The 17,448-nt window shown below is 43.6% G+C and overlaps 1 protein-coding gene across 1 annotated transcript in view; it reads right to left on the bottom strand.

Moving 5' to 3' along the window:
- LOC121716458 (cadherin-2-like) overlaps positions 1-8,832 on the bottom strand; it is a 61,586-nt gene extending 52,754 nt beyond the window's left edge. Inside the window, exons 1-2 of the mRNA XM_042102487.1 lie at positions 8,609-8,832; positions 6,529-6,637 (exon numbers count right to left, since the gene is read on the bottom strand). Of these exons, the coding sequence (XP_041958421.1) occupies positions 6,529-6,637; positions 8,609-8,665 (166 nt within the window). The 5' untranslated portion in view covers positions 8,666-8,832. The remainder of the gene's footprint in view (positions 1-6,528; positions 6,638-8,608) is intronic.
- Positions 8,833-17,448: the final 8,616 nt, after the last annotated feature.

Below are 17,448 nucleotides of genomic sequence, written 5' to 3'. Positions count from 1 at the left end.
CCTACAGAGCAATGCTGACCTAGATATATGTTCTGAGTCAAGACCATTAATTGCACGCATGTGTGAATGGGTGTGCGTGTATATATGTGTGTGTGTGTGTTTCAGTGTGTGTCTATGTGTAAGTGTATGTGCATGTGTGTGTAGATATTTAGAAAAGCCAGCCAGGGAGAGAAAGAGTGAAACAGAGAGGGAGAGAACAAAATGAATAACACTTGGATATGTAACACTGCCCCCCCCCCCCCCCCCCCCCCCCCTCCCCATATAAAGAGCCATGTTTTGGGTCTTGGCTGAAAAACGTGAATGATTTGACAGATCATGAGCGAGGGCTGCAGATTGGACGGGGATGGCCCCTGGCAACAGCTGTGGCTTTCTGAATCCTCCACTGGCCAGTCCCCACAGGCCTTGTGGGCTGTCTGAGCCGAGCGCCCTGCCTAATTATATGCCAAGGACACTCACTCGCTCTCACAGGCACAAAACCAGAGGCACCTTAACAGCTCACCACAATGTCAACGTCAGTCACACTCCCAGCCTGGCGATAAGAGAGCCCCTGATACCCATTCAAGTGTGTGTGTGTGTGTGTGTGTGTGTGTGTGTGTGTGTGTGTGTGCAGTGGGGTGGGGCAGTTAGAAGAAGGGCAGACAGTTGGAATCTGAAGGTGGGGGTCACGTCAAACCAACATAAACTCCTTTATCGGCGCACGCGGGCATTCCAGATGTCGTCTCCCCGTTGCCCGGCGCTCAGAGATGATGTGCAGGCTACCTTTTCTGATAAGGAGGCGACGGGCAAAAAAGGTCAGACATGAATTAAACATCCTCTCCCGCTCCCACTGCTCCCCACACACTGGCCTTAAAAGGCACCCACCTCGGCAGCAAATTAGTTGCAGATGGGTGCACTTACTTTCGAACGCTAACGACATTACTTTTTCATGGCTATGATAGGGCTCCGGGAGTGCTTCAGAGTGGCGATTGGGGGAGGGGCTCGTCAGAGAGGGAGTCAGACCCCTCCCCCATAATATGTTTTTTTTTCTCTAAACATAATCATGTCTGTCTCCAAGGTTTTACGGCTAGGCCGTGGGAGCCACAACATTTCCAATCAAGGTATTCTGAAGTGTTGCAATGTTCGGAAAGCCGCCTGGACGAGAGAAAGTCAATGGAGATGGTGGCCTGAGAAATTATAACTTCTCATAACAATAAAGAACAGGCATGGATCTGCCGGTGTCCGGTAGCCATGCTTCGGCTGGGAATTGGAGCGCAGCCTTCATTACAACATATTGATCTGACCAAACAAAGACCCTGGATTTATTGATCCTCCCCCACCACCATAGCTGGAAGTAAAACGCGAATGAGAAGGGGAGAAGAATCAGGGGGCCCAACAGCTGCGGCCAGGCTGTTACTGCTTCCTCAGCCTTTAACATAAAACGGAGAGGAGGATTTCAAACTCCATCAAAGCAAATGGGGCTGCAGTGGGCTTGCACTTGATGTCCACATGAAAAAGGCAGATGAGAGGGGTGAATACATCCATCGAGGAGAAAGAAAGAAAGAAAGAAAGAAAGAAAGAAAGAAAGAAAGAAAGAAAGAAAGAAAGAAAGAAAGAGAGAACAGCAGCTCTCAGCAGCCCTTGCTGCAGCCTTGATTTTCTTTCTGTCTGCCTTTCTGCTCTGGCCCACATGTGCTCTCTCCATATTCAAATATTCAGATGTTCTGTGGACACTGCAACCTCAGTGCCTTATCGGACTCCAGGCTTTGCCGCACCAGGAAAAAAAAAAGACGGATAATGTTTCCATGACTTTGAAATCGGTCACACACCACCAATGTCACTACAAGCCGTAACAAGAAAGGTTGCATGTAACAATATGAGCCTTCCTCAACAAAAAAAATGTCTCTTACCAACAGCATTCTTTACAAATAAAAACATTTCCTTCATTCACACAGAGGCTAGTGCCTGGTGACACACACACACAGACACACACACACAAGGGCTATTTGTAGACATTCAAATATCACAGGCCATTACTCCAACCTCCAACACAACAAAAAAAAATCTAAGTGAGCCTGGGCACCGGTGCCTGCTAAGGTCAGACTAACATTTGGTGAAGGAGGCCTGTACTCAGGGGCCCTCCGCTGGGGGTTATGACCCAGGGAGCCACCCTTAGAGCCATGCAAAGGTTACTCTAAAAGGTCGTAGAGGCCTGGCATGATTTAGGCCATGTCAAGCAGGGTCAGACCTGGCAAAACACACCGTCACAGAAGCATGACGTACAGCGGAGCCTGGCACCGATGGGAAGGAGTAGACTACAGGGGGAGGGGTTGACTGCTCTCCAAAACTCCACACACAATATTTCAGGCATGAAGTGATTGTTTTTAAGCCATATTATCTGGCTCTGTTCAAACTAATCTCAAATTCTGTTAGTTGAATTAGAGGGAATATAAACAGAAAATGAAAAAAAAAGCTCCTTTTGAGTGACATTGCCACATTAGACCAAATGACTGCGGTTAGTGTTTTATGTAGGTAAAAAAAAACAGTTAAATCCTAACATGCTATTACAAGTCAATAAAGCGGTACCACAGATAATCGTTGTTCTTATTATATAGTATCCTAATAATGGTGCACCACTTTGTGGTTTCCAAAACCACTGTATTTTTTAAAGAAAACTCCTTACAGAAAGCTTCTAAAAGTCAGCCATTATTGTGAGGACTACACTTGCACTGGCCATATTTAATGCTAAAAACAGCACTGTAGGAAGAGGCCGGATCCGTGTGAATGGTTCTTCATTAGACCATGTTGACACTGCTTGTTTAAACTACATCGTGAAGTCAGTCGGCTGTATCCCCCCAACCCGGCCGCTCAGACCCCAGTGGTGGAGCCATCTCAGTCGATACAGTTGAGGAGTGGGCGTTTGAAGCCACCCAAAACGGGGGAATAGCAGAGCATAAAAACACACACCACACATACACACTCACACTCACACACATGCACACACTCACCCACACATACACACGTCTGACACACACACACACACACACACACACACACACACACACCTTGTCTCCAGCTCCTTCAGCACCGGCACACTTCATTAGCAATAAAAATGCAAGTTGAAGAGCAGAGGGTGGAACAAGGGGAGGAAAAATGGAAGCGGGATGGATAGGTTTGTGGGGTGGCAGAATGAGAAAGCATTACGTTCTATTAGACTTTTGGGGCTCTCATTAACCCACTTTTACAGAGGCTAGCCAGCACTGCATAATGTTCCAGTCGGATCATGGAGACAGCAGTTGGCGGAGAATGAAAAAAGAAATAAAGAAAAAAGAAGAAAATACAGACAAAAGAAATAAGTCTCTCTAATACAAAAGGTAGACCGGAGAATTTCCTGTAAACTGAGCTCCGTTAAAAAGACAAACCTGAAAGGCCCTGAAGTCCTCATTACTCTATACATCATTATGAGAAAACAAGGGACTGCAGCAGGATGTTTTGTTTTTGGTATATGTAATATTCACTGAAGAGAGGGAAACAGTAATTGTGACAGACAAATGAGGGCTGTACTTTTTTTCATGTTTTCTTTACAGACTGCACCATCCATTTGTGGTGGCTGCGGTGTTGGCCCTGGTGTCATGGGGGAAGGGGAGGAGGGGGGGGGGGGGCTGGGGGCTTTCCCTCCATCCCCTTCAAAAGCAGCCACACAAATATCCCCAGCTTAGAGCAAGGTCAGTGGGACCCCTCCATCTCAGACAGTGGGAAATGGTATTAGCTGTAGGTGGCTTTCCATTTACAAACAAAGAGTGCAACCTCCTTTCCACATCACTGAAAAATAGGCCCCGCCAGACAAATAATTATATTCACCCCCTACCCCCTCCTTTCTCTCTCTCTCTCTCTCTCTCTCTCTCTCTCTGTCTCTCTTTCTCTCTTCCCCCTCCTCTGTCTCTCTTTCCCCAGCCCTCTCCTCCTGCCTCTCCCATCCCCCTCCATGCTAACCAACTTAGTCAAAATGTGTCTCCTCTATTCCTTTGAGAATCGATGAAGCGGTCACTAGGCCAAAGCAATGCCTCATAGCAGGAAATGTATTGAATAGCAAACAGTGGCATCAGCCATTATGCTTTCGCTTTCTTTCGGCTTTATTATCCGTTAACAGTTAGGTATTGAGTACAGACTAGATTTTGAATTAAATTTGTCACGTTTGCGGTTTAATTGCCACCATCTTTCATGCTGATATAATTACAAATGTGAAATCAGATTCTTCATATGATTTTATTTGTCGCAAGCAATATTCTTTTTCCTACACATATCAGAAGGTATTCTGATCAGAGACTAGATAAATTATCTTTTATGTCATAATTTACCAGAGCAAATTTGTCAAATTGGAGGTGCTGTAAATGAAAAGGGGCCGTCACAAAAGTCATTCAAGAGTGATTCATTCATTATTTACTGCCCTGGGCTGCAATTAAGCAAAGTAATGAATGCAGGAACACTCATGGCTAGTATGGCCGACTATTAATCCCCACCTCATGTGGTTAGTCGCCCCGTTGGAAGCCAAGCCTTTGCTTCCCAACAAGCCTCGGCGGTGGCGTGACGAAAGTGAATGTGAAAACAAAGAGTGGGCCGGGGCCACACCGCTGGGGCTTTCTGTTCCTCTCTCCCTCTCCCTCTTTTTGTCTTTCTGGAGCAGGCCACCGGAGCTTTTCATCAGCCACTAGGCTTTCATTAACACCATCCCCCATGCTAGCACTCTCAGCTGGGGGCTCCACAACCACAACGCGGCATTAGAATGACACAGGAGTGCCACTCCGAGAGAGAGAAAGAGAGAGAGAGAGAGAGAGAGAGAGATAGAGGGAGAGAAGAGGGAGAGAGAGAGAAGAAAGCTCTGCCTCACTACTCAGGAAGGAGAAAAAGAATAAAGGAGGTGAGAGTGGGGGATGGGGGAGAGAAAGGAGAAGGTGGAGAGGAGTGAAAATAAAACCAGAAGAGAGAAAAAGGGGGAAGCAGACAGACAGTGGAGGGGCTGAATTCCCCCACATCAACATCCACCTGCTGACTCTGCCCTGCACTCCATCACCTAACAGATCAATCATGGAAGGGGAATGGCCAGTAGGAGACATAGGACATAGATAATGCCCTCTGACCCATCACCCCCTCCCCCCCCAAACACAAACACACACACACACACACACACACACACACACCCCTCCCTCTGTCTCAGCCACAAACCCCATCTCCAATCTCCCTCCACCACACCCCACTTTCCACCCTCACTACACCCCCAGTGTCACCTTGACAAACTCGCCCTCACAGTGGCCCGTGAATTCTAGACACTAGACGTGAACTCACAACGTCATCTTTTTTTTTTTTTTTTTGGAAGCCATTTACCTCAAGGCCCCCCTTTTTCTCTCATGTCACCTTGGTGATGGATTTGGCTTCTTATTTGTTTTTGTGTCCGTGTGTGTGTGTGCGTGTATTTCTTTTTTGAGCGAGTCATGTTGTAACATGATCTTACTGAAAGTCCTGCTTTGAATGTCACCCCTCTCATGTGGTTACTCACCACACCCTTCATGGTCACAGCATCATAAGAACGTACACAGGCTACAGAGAACTACATTCAGCTTTAATGATGTTGGTTTTATTTGGGCTGCTTCATTCAAACAATCAAATCTGGGCTTCCCTTCATTGACAACAGTAGAAATGAGAACAAGGCAGCCATGGAGCAATATCACCAGTGTTAACTTCTTGTCTAAGAACTCATCAACCAAATAATTGTCCTGTAATCAGTATAATGTGATGTGTTCTTTTATCTTAAGACCTATAGAAACAACCATTTGTATTTGAAAGACGGAACAATAGCTGAATTGACTGAGTGTGGAGCATCACCATTGTGTACTTGTAAATGAGTTTCCAGATTGACAAAACAGCTATGATACAAGAAGGCTAAATAGAGTGTGGGTGTTTAGCCTGCGGCATTTAGAGAGAGAAAATCTATTTGTTTGACTTTTCCATAGTTGGTGTCAACAAAATGAACAATCATTTGAGCCGATCATTTTACCATCTACACTGTTTGCTTTTTTTTGTTTTAAAACAGTACATACAACATATTTTAAATGTAGCCAGTAATCTCGAGCAGGATTTCTTGTTGAAGTTCAAATTCCACAAAAAAGTAGGACCAACAAAAGTCGATATCCGACAACTTCATAAAAATCCATGTGCAACCAAATGATTAGAAGCAGAAGTAGCCTGATCCACATTTGGGTTTATTGGCATTCAAACCAAACAACATGGTATTTAAGCCCACATAATAGTAGAGCTAATTGGTTAAATGTGTTGGATGCTTGTTTTCACCCACCACGGTTCAGTACTGCACATGGTGCAAAGGCTAAAACACAGACATGTGTGCGTGCAAGGACACACACACACACACTCTCACACACACACACACACACACACACACACACACACACACACACACACACAAACAAACACACACACAGGCATAGACCACAAAAAACCTACTCAGCAGTGTTTAAAGAAGCAATGCAGAGGTCTTACCGTTGAAAAGGAGCTGTCCCTCCTGCACAGTGTCTGGCACCACTGCATTGTACACGTTCTCTGAAAAGCCTGGCCGGCACAGTGGGGTACCCCTGCCCTCCGTGCCCATCTAGAAGAGAGAAAGAAGAATCATGAATAATACTTTGCAAATAACCTACGTCTTCCGAACACACACACACACACACACATACCCCAGGTCACGTTCCGAACAGACCCACCATTGGACAAAGGCATCTGCTGTTTTTATAGTGGGCCACTGCAATTACACTAATGAGGCCAGGGGGGTTAAGCATTTGCCAAGGAGCATGGCTAAGCAAGAACAGGCCCCATTTGTTGGCGGAGGACAGGCCGAGCGATGCCTTGTCTTCGGCCCCTCTGATCAGTGCCCTGGACAAACAAGGCCCTTTGAAGTGCAGGGAATACACAGTACAAACTACAACAAACACTGTACAAAATCTGCGGTAATGTGCTAGCCGAGCCCAAAGAGCACCGAACCCTGTGTATTCTGCAGGAACATGCCGCTATGGCTTCTCTTGCTCATTAATCGAAGTAAAATGGGGTGGTGTGTTGGGGGGGAGTGAGGGGGCAATGAGTGGGTTCTGGCACAAACAGAATGTCCAGGTTCTCAGCGGGAAGTGGAGCTCTTTGAGGATTTACGGGAAAAAGTATGTCTACGATGTGTGTGTTTGTGTGCGTGTGTGTGTGTGTGTGTGAGATGGGCTACGTGTGAAACAAAACACTGGGAGAGAACAGCCCACAGAGTTTCGCATGAAATCAAGGAATTCCCACCTCCCCTTCAGCCCCCCTCCCCTTACTCTTAATCCTATTTCTTTTGTTTGGGTCCTCAAAAGAATGTGGAGCGAGAGGGGTTCCAGGGCACGACTGCTTTGTGGGTATCCGTGCCACTTGCCTCTCTCAATCAGTGGAATTTAAATTGAAGGGGGTGCAAGAGGGAAATTGGTGTTTATTGCTGAACCAACTGCATGTACTAACTGAAATGCAACACCAGCTATAAAAAAGAGAGATTTTGACCCTTGGGAAAACTAAACAAAAGTTTTCTTATTTATGTTTGTGACTAAAATATACTCCAAAACTTAGTCAATCCTTGTTCCTTTTTTAAAAGAAAGAAATAAGCGGCTATAGTGGCTACCACAAAAATAAAACTAATGTCCACAATTGTACAAACATCACATTGGGTAAACTAATCACCATAAACAAAATCAAAAGGGGCTGAGGACGAGGTTGAAGTGCCAAATGCTCAGAATACATTCAAAAAAGTTAAATCAGTTATAAAATGTCAAGGTACAAAGTAGCCTTCCCTAGTTGAAGTAAGCGCAGCCTACCCCCACATTTTTTGTGTATTGAACATTAGCCATCTACACCTTGTTGGGGGTCGGGACCTGAATTGGCGTTTTCCGTTTCTTTTGAGGACGTTTGGTAAGGGACCACTACTCCGGGCTACCCGCGTGGAACAGAAATGTTGGTGACAAAGGTCCTGAAATGCAGTATTACAACTGCATTGACACAACTGTCACACCAGCTTGTATGTCTACGCCTCTTAAAATCTTGAACATGGCAACAGACTAGACAACATGTTCATACAGTATTTATTACGCGTGCTACATTTCTAGAAGTAGCATAGTCTGCGTGCATCTCAATTCATCACATTTTTACATGCTGAAATAATGTTCAACGTCTCACCCAAGGACCGAGCCCTACATTAAGCTACCCTACCACACGCTTTACCTTACATTTAAACAGACTTACTGAAAAGCCCTGCATCGTAGGCTACCGATGCGTTCATGCAAACAAACCGACACTATGCCATAGTTTCAACGTTTTATACACAACAATTGCTGCTTGACGCAGCGGAAAAGACTGATTTTACAAGTTGTCTTGGCAAACATGTAACTTGGGACGTTCTCGACATAAGACTAGGAGCGTCAATGTTGCAACAATTCACTGTATCTATTAGACAATAAAAAATACGCGTTGACCAAAGAATAAAATCGTATCCGAACCAGCGCACTTTACCCTTACAGAAACCAACAAACCCAACAGTCAAATCGTGAAACATTACCTGCAAAGCTGCCAGAAGCGTTAGCAGAAGCAGACTCCGGCCCTCGTTTAGAAACATTGATATGCTTTTCTAGATGTATCCCCCTAAGAATCCGTGGTCAAGTATCCTGTTTTCGAGTTGGAATGGATGTAGTAAAAACGTTATTTCTACAACAAAGGCGGCAGCGGCAGCACCATGAAGCACCCTCTCGTATCCACACTCCGCTCCGTTCTGAGAACACTCGCTAGCCTGGTACTGAGGCTGCAACTCCCTTCCCAGAGCTTCACAATTAGGGGGGGGGGGGGGGAGAAAAAACGGCCGTACCAGGAGCCCTCACTGTCTCGCCCTGCTGGTCACATCGTCAATTTCATTTGAACTCAACTGATAAACTTCACGGGAACACATTTGACAGGCAATTGTGGTTAAAACGACAGTTTTTTTTTTTGGTTTTGTTTATATACTAGTATTCATTTTATTTGATGAAAGTTTTAGGAAGCTTTTAATGAATTATCCAATATCTCTACTCTGTGGAAAGAACACCTGGTAGATACAGGTATAATTTGACCCCAAGCAACGTTTAACATCATACAATATATGGTTCACTTTTTTGCTTCATGTTTCATGACTTTTCCTCAATTGAAGGGTACAACAGAGTTAGCATGACATTTGTACAATAATTTGTTTTCAATGTCCTGTACAAATATTTTGTACATTGATGTTCCTTGGGGTCAGTTTGACCCCAGCTGTATGAAACATAGGATACATTAATATTTGACACATTATGGATATTATTATTTGAATAGTATGAGAACATATTGTTATTATCATTATTAAATACACAAGTACATATTACATATAAGTCATTTTAGCAGGACTGTATAAGTCAAAAGGGGAAGCAACAGCAAGCCTTTGGGCTGCTGACACTAGATGGGCAATATTGCCAGCCTGGGTTCCAAGGTTCATAAAGGGATGTGTGTGTGTGTGTGTGTGTGTGTGTGGGGGGGGGGGGGGGTCAAGTAAGTACCTGTCACAAAAAAACTGGGTAACAATATGAATTATAATCATTTTCTGAGGGTTTATTTAGCTGGGGTCAAATTGACCCCAAGGATAAAGAGTGTCGGTAAGATTTGAGGATAACACAAGGGTTAAGGGGCGATTTATAATGGTATTTCTATCTTTATTTTCTGTTAAGATGTTTCCTTCTGATGTGTTATTCTGGGTATTCTCCACTCCGACAGATGCAACAAAGACAAGCAAGCACATTTCTGTGCATGTGACTGTGTGAGAGAAATGAAATGTGAAAGAGTGAATGAACATGTGAAGCTTACCTATGAGAATGTACACAGACTCACTCTCTGCATGAGAAAAGCCAGTGATTGGTGAGACTGCCCTTGTTATCTCCATGCAGGAGCTCTATTCCCAGGCCCAGCAAGGGCACTGGTTATTTGCTTTTGACAGGCTTAAGCACATAAAAGTCCATTTTGAAAAAGTCAACAGAGGTTCAGAGATGAAATAATCGCATACAGAACATGGATACATACTTGTGCTATCAGTCTACAACAGATGGAACATTACAATGAATAAAATTAAAAAAAAAAACAGTAGGCTAATATGCTGTTATCATATGTTCCGACTTTACGGGGACACTTTCTGAGTCCTTGAAAAGGTGTCGGTCTGACATATGATATGGTTGAATAGACAGCAAAAATAATATTGTTCAAAGTTTGTACCAAAATATGACTAGAAATTGTAAGGGTGAATCTGTGAGAAATGCATTTGAATGAAAAGGATGAACATGCTGTTGATGAATTGCTGTCTTCATTTTAAATGTTTAAGTCATTAAAAGTCATCGTCATGCATTCTGACTAAGTGTCTGGCCAGTGCTCATACAGTGAGTCCAGAGACTTCTCCTGTCTTATTGTTTACACAGGTGTCTCTCTCTCTCTCTCTCTCTCTCTTTCTCTCTCACTCTCTTGTCTCTGTCTCTCTCTCTTTGCACATGTACCCATTAATGTACCACCCTATCTCTGTCTCTATCTCTCACTTTCTCTCTCTCTCTCTGTCTCTCTCTCTCTCTCTCTCTGATTTGTCCGTGACGTCCTTGAGCTGCACCATCTGATTACACGTCACTTAAGAAGCCATTCCCAAATGACACAGGCGGGTATGTTTATCATTGGAAACGAGGGGCTGGGGAAGGACAAAATGGCTTGCTAAGAAGTAAAAGAGGCATCGCTTCTCTGATTGTGTCCCGTGTAATGACTCCACTTGGCGTTAATGTCTTTTGATTCATCTTTGTTTCATTTCTTTTGCCAATGCAACAACAGCCTTATTGTTCTGTATGCATGCGTTCTGTCGTTCACTGCTCTGCTATTCGAGGAGACCCCCTCACATTCATCACCTTGGGAAAGTTTGATTTAGGTTTAATCACCATGTTTCAGAGTCTTCACTCATGTGTAATGGGTGGAGTTATGGCTGTATCCTGCTGTTACAGACACCCTCATTAGGGCCTGACATGTGAAAGTGCAAGTGTAGCAAAGCTCTGATCACTGTGTGTGCTGATAAAAGCCCTCGCGCTGTCCTTCTCCCAAGTCTTTATTGGTAGACAGACAGCTCTCAGGCACTTCGGATAAAATGCCTTTAGTTCTGAAAGTATGCCTGTTGTTTATGTTATTTTCATAATGAAAAAGATATTTCAAGAGAAGACGTTTAATTCTCATAGAATTACTGTTGCAATATGCTAAAAGACGCAGCCTGATGCATTATCATTTGTAAGCCTCATTCTCATTTGCTCTGATTTGAGTTACATACCACTTTCATCATTTTACATCATTCAGCATATCTTCATCAAGGGGTTTCCCTGCCATTTCCTATCACCCTCCTTGAGTATAAAACATGGACATGAACGGAACCATAGTCCATTCTCAGTTTGAGCTCAAATTCAATTTGAGTCTAACTCCACACATAAAACTCTCTGTCTGAATGTGATGAGTGAAAGGCACTTTCGTGCTCTTCTTTAAAAAGTTACATTGTGAGCAAGCCAGCACACACATATTGCAATTCATGTCAAGTTGTGTGCCACAAGGCCACCTGTCCGCATCGGTGGATACGGCCATGCCATCCGGTCATAAAGTATACTCCTTCTGTTGTTATGGATACATCTCTCAGCAGCACAAACTGTGTTACCCAAACAGTCTCAAATGGGTCTTCAAATGTTGGGTCTTCTGACCCTGTTCTCTCTAGCCGGTTTACTTTACTTATTTATCTCTATCTGAAAATAGTAACTGCTACCTAGGTATGTTGTAACAGTCACTGGTAATATAATTAGTCATAATCCGCAGTGGTTTGAAGTCAAAGTCAAATTATATGAGACTGTCTCCTATAGTTTTGATTCCAGGAAGCAAACACTGAAATTAAAATGTGCATTATTCTGAACTCTGAAGCCTTTGCATGAAATGATCATGTTCTTTCTTGACTTTTGTGCCAGTCCTTGAAAACTTGCTGCCAAAACTGAAAAATTCGTAGGCTACAGACTCAAAATGTTGGTGCAGCACAGCAAGGCTGTATGGCCAGCGCTGGTGACCAAATGTGTGTCATCCACACTGTGTGTGTAGACCGCATCTGCAGGCACAAGTGTACCCAGAGGTTTAGACTCTGCACAGCGTGTGCATGTGGGTGATTTTGAATAGTGCCATTAATTATATTAGCCTATTCAGGGATAATTGTTCCTATTGTAACAGTAATTTCACTACAACCAGCGCACATGACATCTCTCTCTCTCTCTCTCTCTCTCTCTCTTTCTCTGTCTCTCTCTCTCTATCTCTCTCTGTTCTCTGTGTGTGTGTGTGTTTGTGTTTGTTTGTCTAGAAGATGAGAGAGATAAAAAAGAGCTATTCAAACTTCAGCACAGCACTGGGCTTTGTGTTTCTGGACAGAGCTGGATTTTAAGTCCTGCTGTGTAATCGGCTCCTCCGTCAGTGCAGCTCGGGAGTCTGAGTGATATCTCTCCCCATGGAGCCATTTTTCATGTGGCTTGCATCCTGCAGACATTCATCTATCAAGGACTCAAGCGGGGAAAACAGTTCCTTTACTCCGCCATCCCCTCCCCATAATTATCTCCACAAAGGCAATGCCCTGCACAGGCATGTCTGATGTGTCCCCTTATAATGGATAATTACATACTGTTAGGTGGGATAGGGCCTAGTTAATAGGCTCTCTGTGTTCCACATGATGATCACCTGTGAAATTTTGCAATCTCACCTGATTGAGGATATTTTCTACCTATAGGTCAGGACAGGGAAATTCAATCAGAAAGGCTCCTTTTTCATATTGTTTGGTTTGAATGGCAAATTGTGTTAGAGAGCCACTTAAGAGGGCGGCTGATAATGCATATTGTTAAAATGGTATCATTTCAGTAATCTAATTGAACTTGGAGCGGGATCAAAAAACCCAGCCTCTCTTTGATTAACGTTGTCACGGTTATCTTCCGTCACTGCTGCCAGAGTGAGAGGGCAAATCCAATTACGGCTGCGAGCTTTCAATCAGCCGATATCACGTTTCATATTTCATAAAGCCGCCCTGATACTGCGAGGACCAGATCACACAACATTTCCCTTTATTCTTTGTCTTCTCAGTGGATTTATTTATATCTTCTCAAAGATATTTTTTTTTCTCTCTGCATATGCATTTCTAATATGCCTCATCATAAATTCACACCACCCATGCAAAGTTGGCAGAAAATGTTACTGTCTTTGTTGTGTTAGAATGTGTCTTTGTATTTATAGTCGAGGAGCTGGTGTTATGGTGCATTTTGATATTTGGCTGAGACTCGAGGTGCGTTGTGAAAACAGCAGCCAAATCGGTAATCCCAGCCCTTCTGTTCCTCCTGATGTGGTATTCTGCCTGTACAGCTGTGGACTTGCATCAACAGTGGTGGCTCGCTTTTGGCCTGGCCCAAGCATCTGACGAATGTGGTCTCAAGGGGAGGTCCTTTGGAAATCTGACGGACTCCTTCACTTGAAGAGGAAACCACCCAAGGTCACGTCCCTTTATACTCCTCCTCTCTTTGAATTGCATATTGTGAGTACAAACCACCACATCAAGTGTTTTCATCACATTCAGTCATATTTTCTGGTTGAAATATCTACTTGCAGGATTTGATGCTGCAGGGGTATTATGTATTGGTCAGAGTGTTGAAATGGATTGCCTTGCTAACCAGTGTAATCTTTTTTTTTATTGTCATCAACTCAATGCCAGCGTGCTAACCTATCAATCACAGCTACTGTGTTAAATAGAAGCCGTTACTGCATCACCACTAGATGCACTTTCCTTTTGACATGGCCTGCAAATCATCCTCACCCACCAACACCACCATCGGCTAATTGCCTCCTAATCCACTGGCATTCTCAGTCATGTCAAAGGGCGCCTAATAACAAATTATCCAGTGAGGGAGGAGGCTTTTTCTGCCCATCAAAGGAACTATCAATTCCAATCAGGGCTCATTGTGATGCATTCAATGGAACCTTCAAAGGGCCAGTGTGATTCTCTGATTATTCATTTCTCATGCCAAATAACTGTAGTCTTTCATGCTTTCGTGCCATTTGCACTATGGAGGCCAACCGAGTGGTGATCGCTGTGAAGAAACATGGCTTGTGGTTTTGTGCGCTGTAATGATGTTTCAGTTTTTGCGCCAAATATGAGTCTGTGACTTTGATGGTTTAATTGCGAGCATATGTCTTTCCTTGCCTCGCTGATGCTTTAAAAAACAAAAGAAATTGTTCTTCAGTTATTTTTAGGTCACTCGTGGCATTTGAATGCTCTTTTCTCAAACAAAGAATGTTATCCACTCATGAAGCACATGAGATTATGTTCCACTTGGCGCATGCCATTTCATTATCAATTCAATCTCTTTCCATGACACCACTGCCCCAGCTTTCACTTAGACCTCACTGACTTCACTCAGATTGCTATGGAACTGGTATTTACCCATAGGTGTACATTTTTAATGTACTGTGAGCGCCTTATTATTTTGTAATGTGCAGAATGTTCGTTGAGTGGAAATGACACCATTTTCCCTATTATAAGTAAAGTGTGCTATCAAAACGAGTTGAAAGACGTTAATTTAAAGGTGCTCTAAGTGATGTTACGCGGTTTCTAAGCTACACATTTTTTGTCACAAACAGCAAACATCTCCTCACCATCGCTAGCTGCTCCCTGAATCCCGTGAATACACTGTAAAAAATTAGGTTTAATTGGACAGTCCAGGTTCCAAAAACGGCAACAAAATCTGCCTGGTCCAGCCTGGACCATGAAACAACAAACTGGTCCAGCCAGTTGCACGGTAGGAAGGGAGAGGGAGGGGCGAGGGCGAGCTAGCTCTCTGTTTTGTTTGAACGTCAACAGAAGTGACGTTACCCAACAGGGGACAACCAAGAGCAGCTTTAAGGGAGAAAATATAGCAATTCTTGTACATTTCCAATAAAATGTGTAAAGGTATGTGGATGATTAGTAAGATCAGTGGCACTGGAGAACCAGATGCTCTCCGAGCACCAAACAAGGCCATGTTGTTAGTAGAGGGAGTAGTTAAAGCTCCCTGTGTCTCTCATGTTCGGTAATTGCTCCTGACTCACGACTGGGTAAAAGCCTGACTGAAGCGTTTGTTGCTTTAGCTGCAGGCTCGCCGGCTTGTAGCCTTTGCCTGTAAAGAGAGCCCTTGGCTGTAATGGCGACTGATTGCCTGATTAGGCATGGCTGGGGTCACCTCATGATAGAGACAGTTTGAGACACAGCCGGCCAACAAACTCTTTGGTGACACAACTTAAAAGTATATGTGTTTGTCAGTGTGTGTGTGTGTGTGTGTGTGTGAGTGAGTTGGGGTGGGAGGATCATTATTTCAGGGTGGCTGGATGGTCACATTTATTTTGTTTGTTTATTTGCTAATTTTTGCAATGGATTGCAATTTGCGTCCTACCTGTTCAATCCATTATATATCCATTTGGCTGTTCAGTCACTCATGGATTATCAGCCTTAATTGTAAAAAGTTTTTAAGGGTCAGGAGACTGGGGCAACAATTTGTTTTAAAAGCATTGGGTCTTAGCCTGAAAGAGTTAGTGTGGACAGAGGTCTACCGGAAACATCAGGAAAACAGAAGTAGATATTGAAGAAGTCCTCAACTCAAACTGCTGTGCCCTCTTGCAGTATGGACTTGGACAAGAATGATGAATGGTTTCAGCAGTTTGACTCAGTTGCACAAATGGTTTCTGAAAGACCTCACAAGAGAATCAACCCTTTGTATTTCTGCAGGCCAACCTTGTAATTGTGGAGAATGTCCCTGAAACCAAGATAGTATGGAGTTCCAGTCAGCAGTCGCTGCCGAGGTGGAGTTGATAATGGAGTGAAAGACCTCTGTGTGTTTTGAAAATGAATCACATATCTATGTTACAAAAAACGTGACGTCGGCACACACATACTAACACCGATACAGAGCCTAATGCAAACACTCACCAAAATTTGACTCATATATGATTTCATTCTTGCCTAAGTGAGTTTATCAAAAGCTTAGCATTCTGAAGCACCTTTTTACAGTAAAGAAAAGGAGGCAGATATTTTTTCTTAATTCAAAACCAAAAACAATTGTTATAGTTTAGGTCTCTACTTTCTGTTGTCAACAACCTCCATATTTGAAGCCCTAGTCATAATTTTGAATAGCATCTTTGATAATAAAAAAGTGAATGTCAGTGGGATAGCTGCGATGGTGCTATGCATCTGATGCATGCATAACTGTGAATGTTTTTTAAGTTTATGGCCCTATCTCAGATCATGGCTTAGAAATCCATTTCCCCTTATCCCTATTGATCTGCCGGGAGGTTCAGCACTCTGCGCTTGACAGGCACTGCCTACTGATTTAGAACGGTTCCACGCTGCTGTCTGCGAGCGTGTAGTCTTTGAGGGGATTTACACATGGCGAAGGGCATTCTCGAATGCCTGCCTGCTTTTGTTTCTGATCGCGTACTCGCTGAGCAGGTGTTCGAGAGATGCTCTGGCAAGGAAATGGCAGCGAGTCAACAGCTGCTGTAAATTAATGGAATGCCTTGACATGGTGTATTAGTACAGAGAGTCAAAGGTGCTCCACGCTGTTGCCCCCAGAAAAAAAAAGTCGTCGGAATTCAAGACTCCAGATTTGTTTATTTTAATATGTCTGCATTTGCCACCTGGTCTTGAATATAATTTTTTCTCTCAGGCCCAGACACCATGTAAAGGTTTCGGAAAAAAGGACAGGAAACTCCATGAAATATGAGGTCTGGCTCAAAACTGCTAAAGTGTGTGTGATAAATGGGATGGTGATCTGCTCTGTGTGTGTGTGTGTGTGTGTGTGTGTGTGTGTGTGTGTGTGTGTGTGTGTGTGTGTGCTTCCCTTTCTCCTTGTTTTTGTAGAAGCGGTGCTAAATAGCAGGTCATCACCCAAGCTTAAGACGCTCCTTTTTCTTCATTAATTCCGTACACATCCTCATTTTCCACTTGGATTGCTGAAATGGTAGGAACCGTCCCGGAAAACAAAGCAATTATCCAAGTAACATACTGCAAACTCATAATAAATTGTTGCAGTAGTTCTTGCAGCACTCTTCCTGCGCAGAAACAAACAGAGCACAGGATGGAAAATCTGACCTTAAGATTTGCTAAAAAAAACACCTCGTTTGTCACGAGCCTTTGCAAGACTAATTAGTTTCACATAATCTGCTCATTACCCTTCATGGGAAACATCATTTTGAACAGAAAGGAGCTTAAATGAAGCACTCGGGCAGCATGTTGATCATTATTTCACTCAAGAAAGTTGTTTTAATCTTTAGAAAGATAATCATCAAGTT

Source organism: Alosa sapidissima, chromosome 1, assembly GCF_018492685.1.
Source record: "Alosa sapidissima isolate fAloSap1 chromosome 1, fAloSap1.pri, whole genome shotgun sequence".
Classification (NCBI taxonomy): Eukaryota; Metazoa; Chordata; class Actinopteri; order Clupeiformes; family Clupeidae; genus Alosa; species Alosa sapidissima.
The sequence above is the reverse complement of the archived record's forward strand: the minus strand, read 5'-3'. Positions and strand labels throughout refer to the sequence as shown.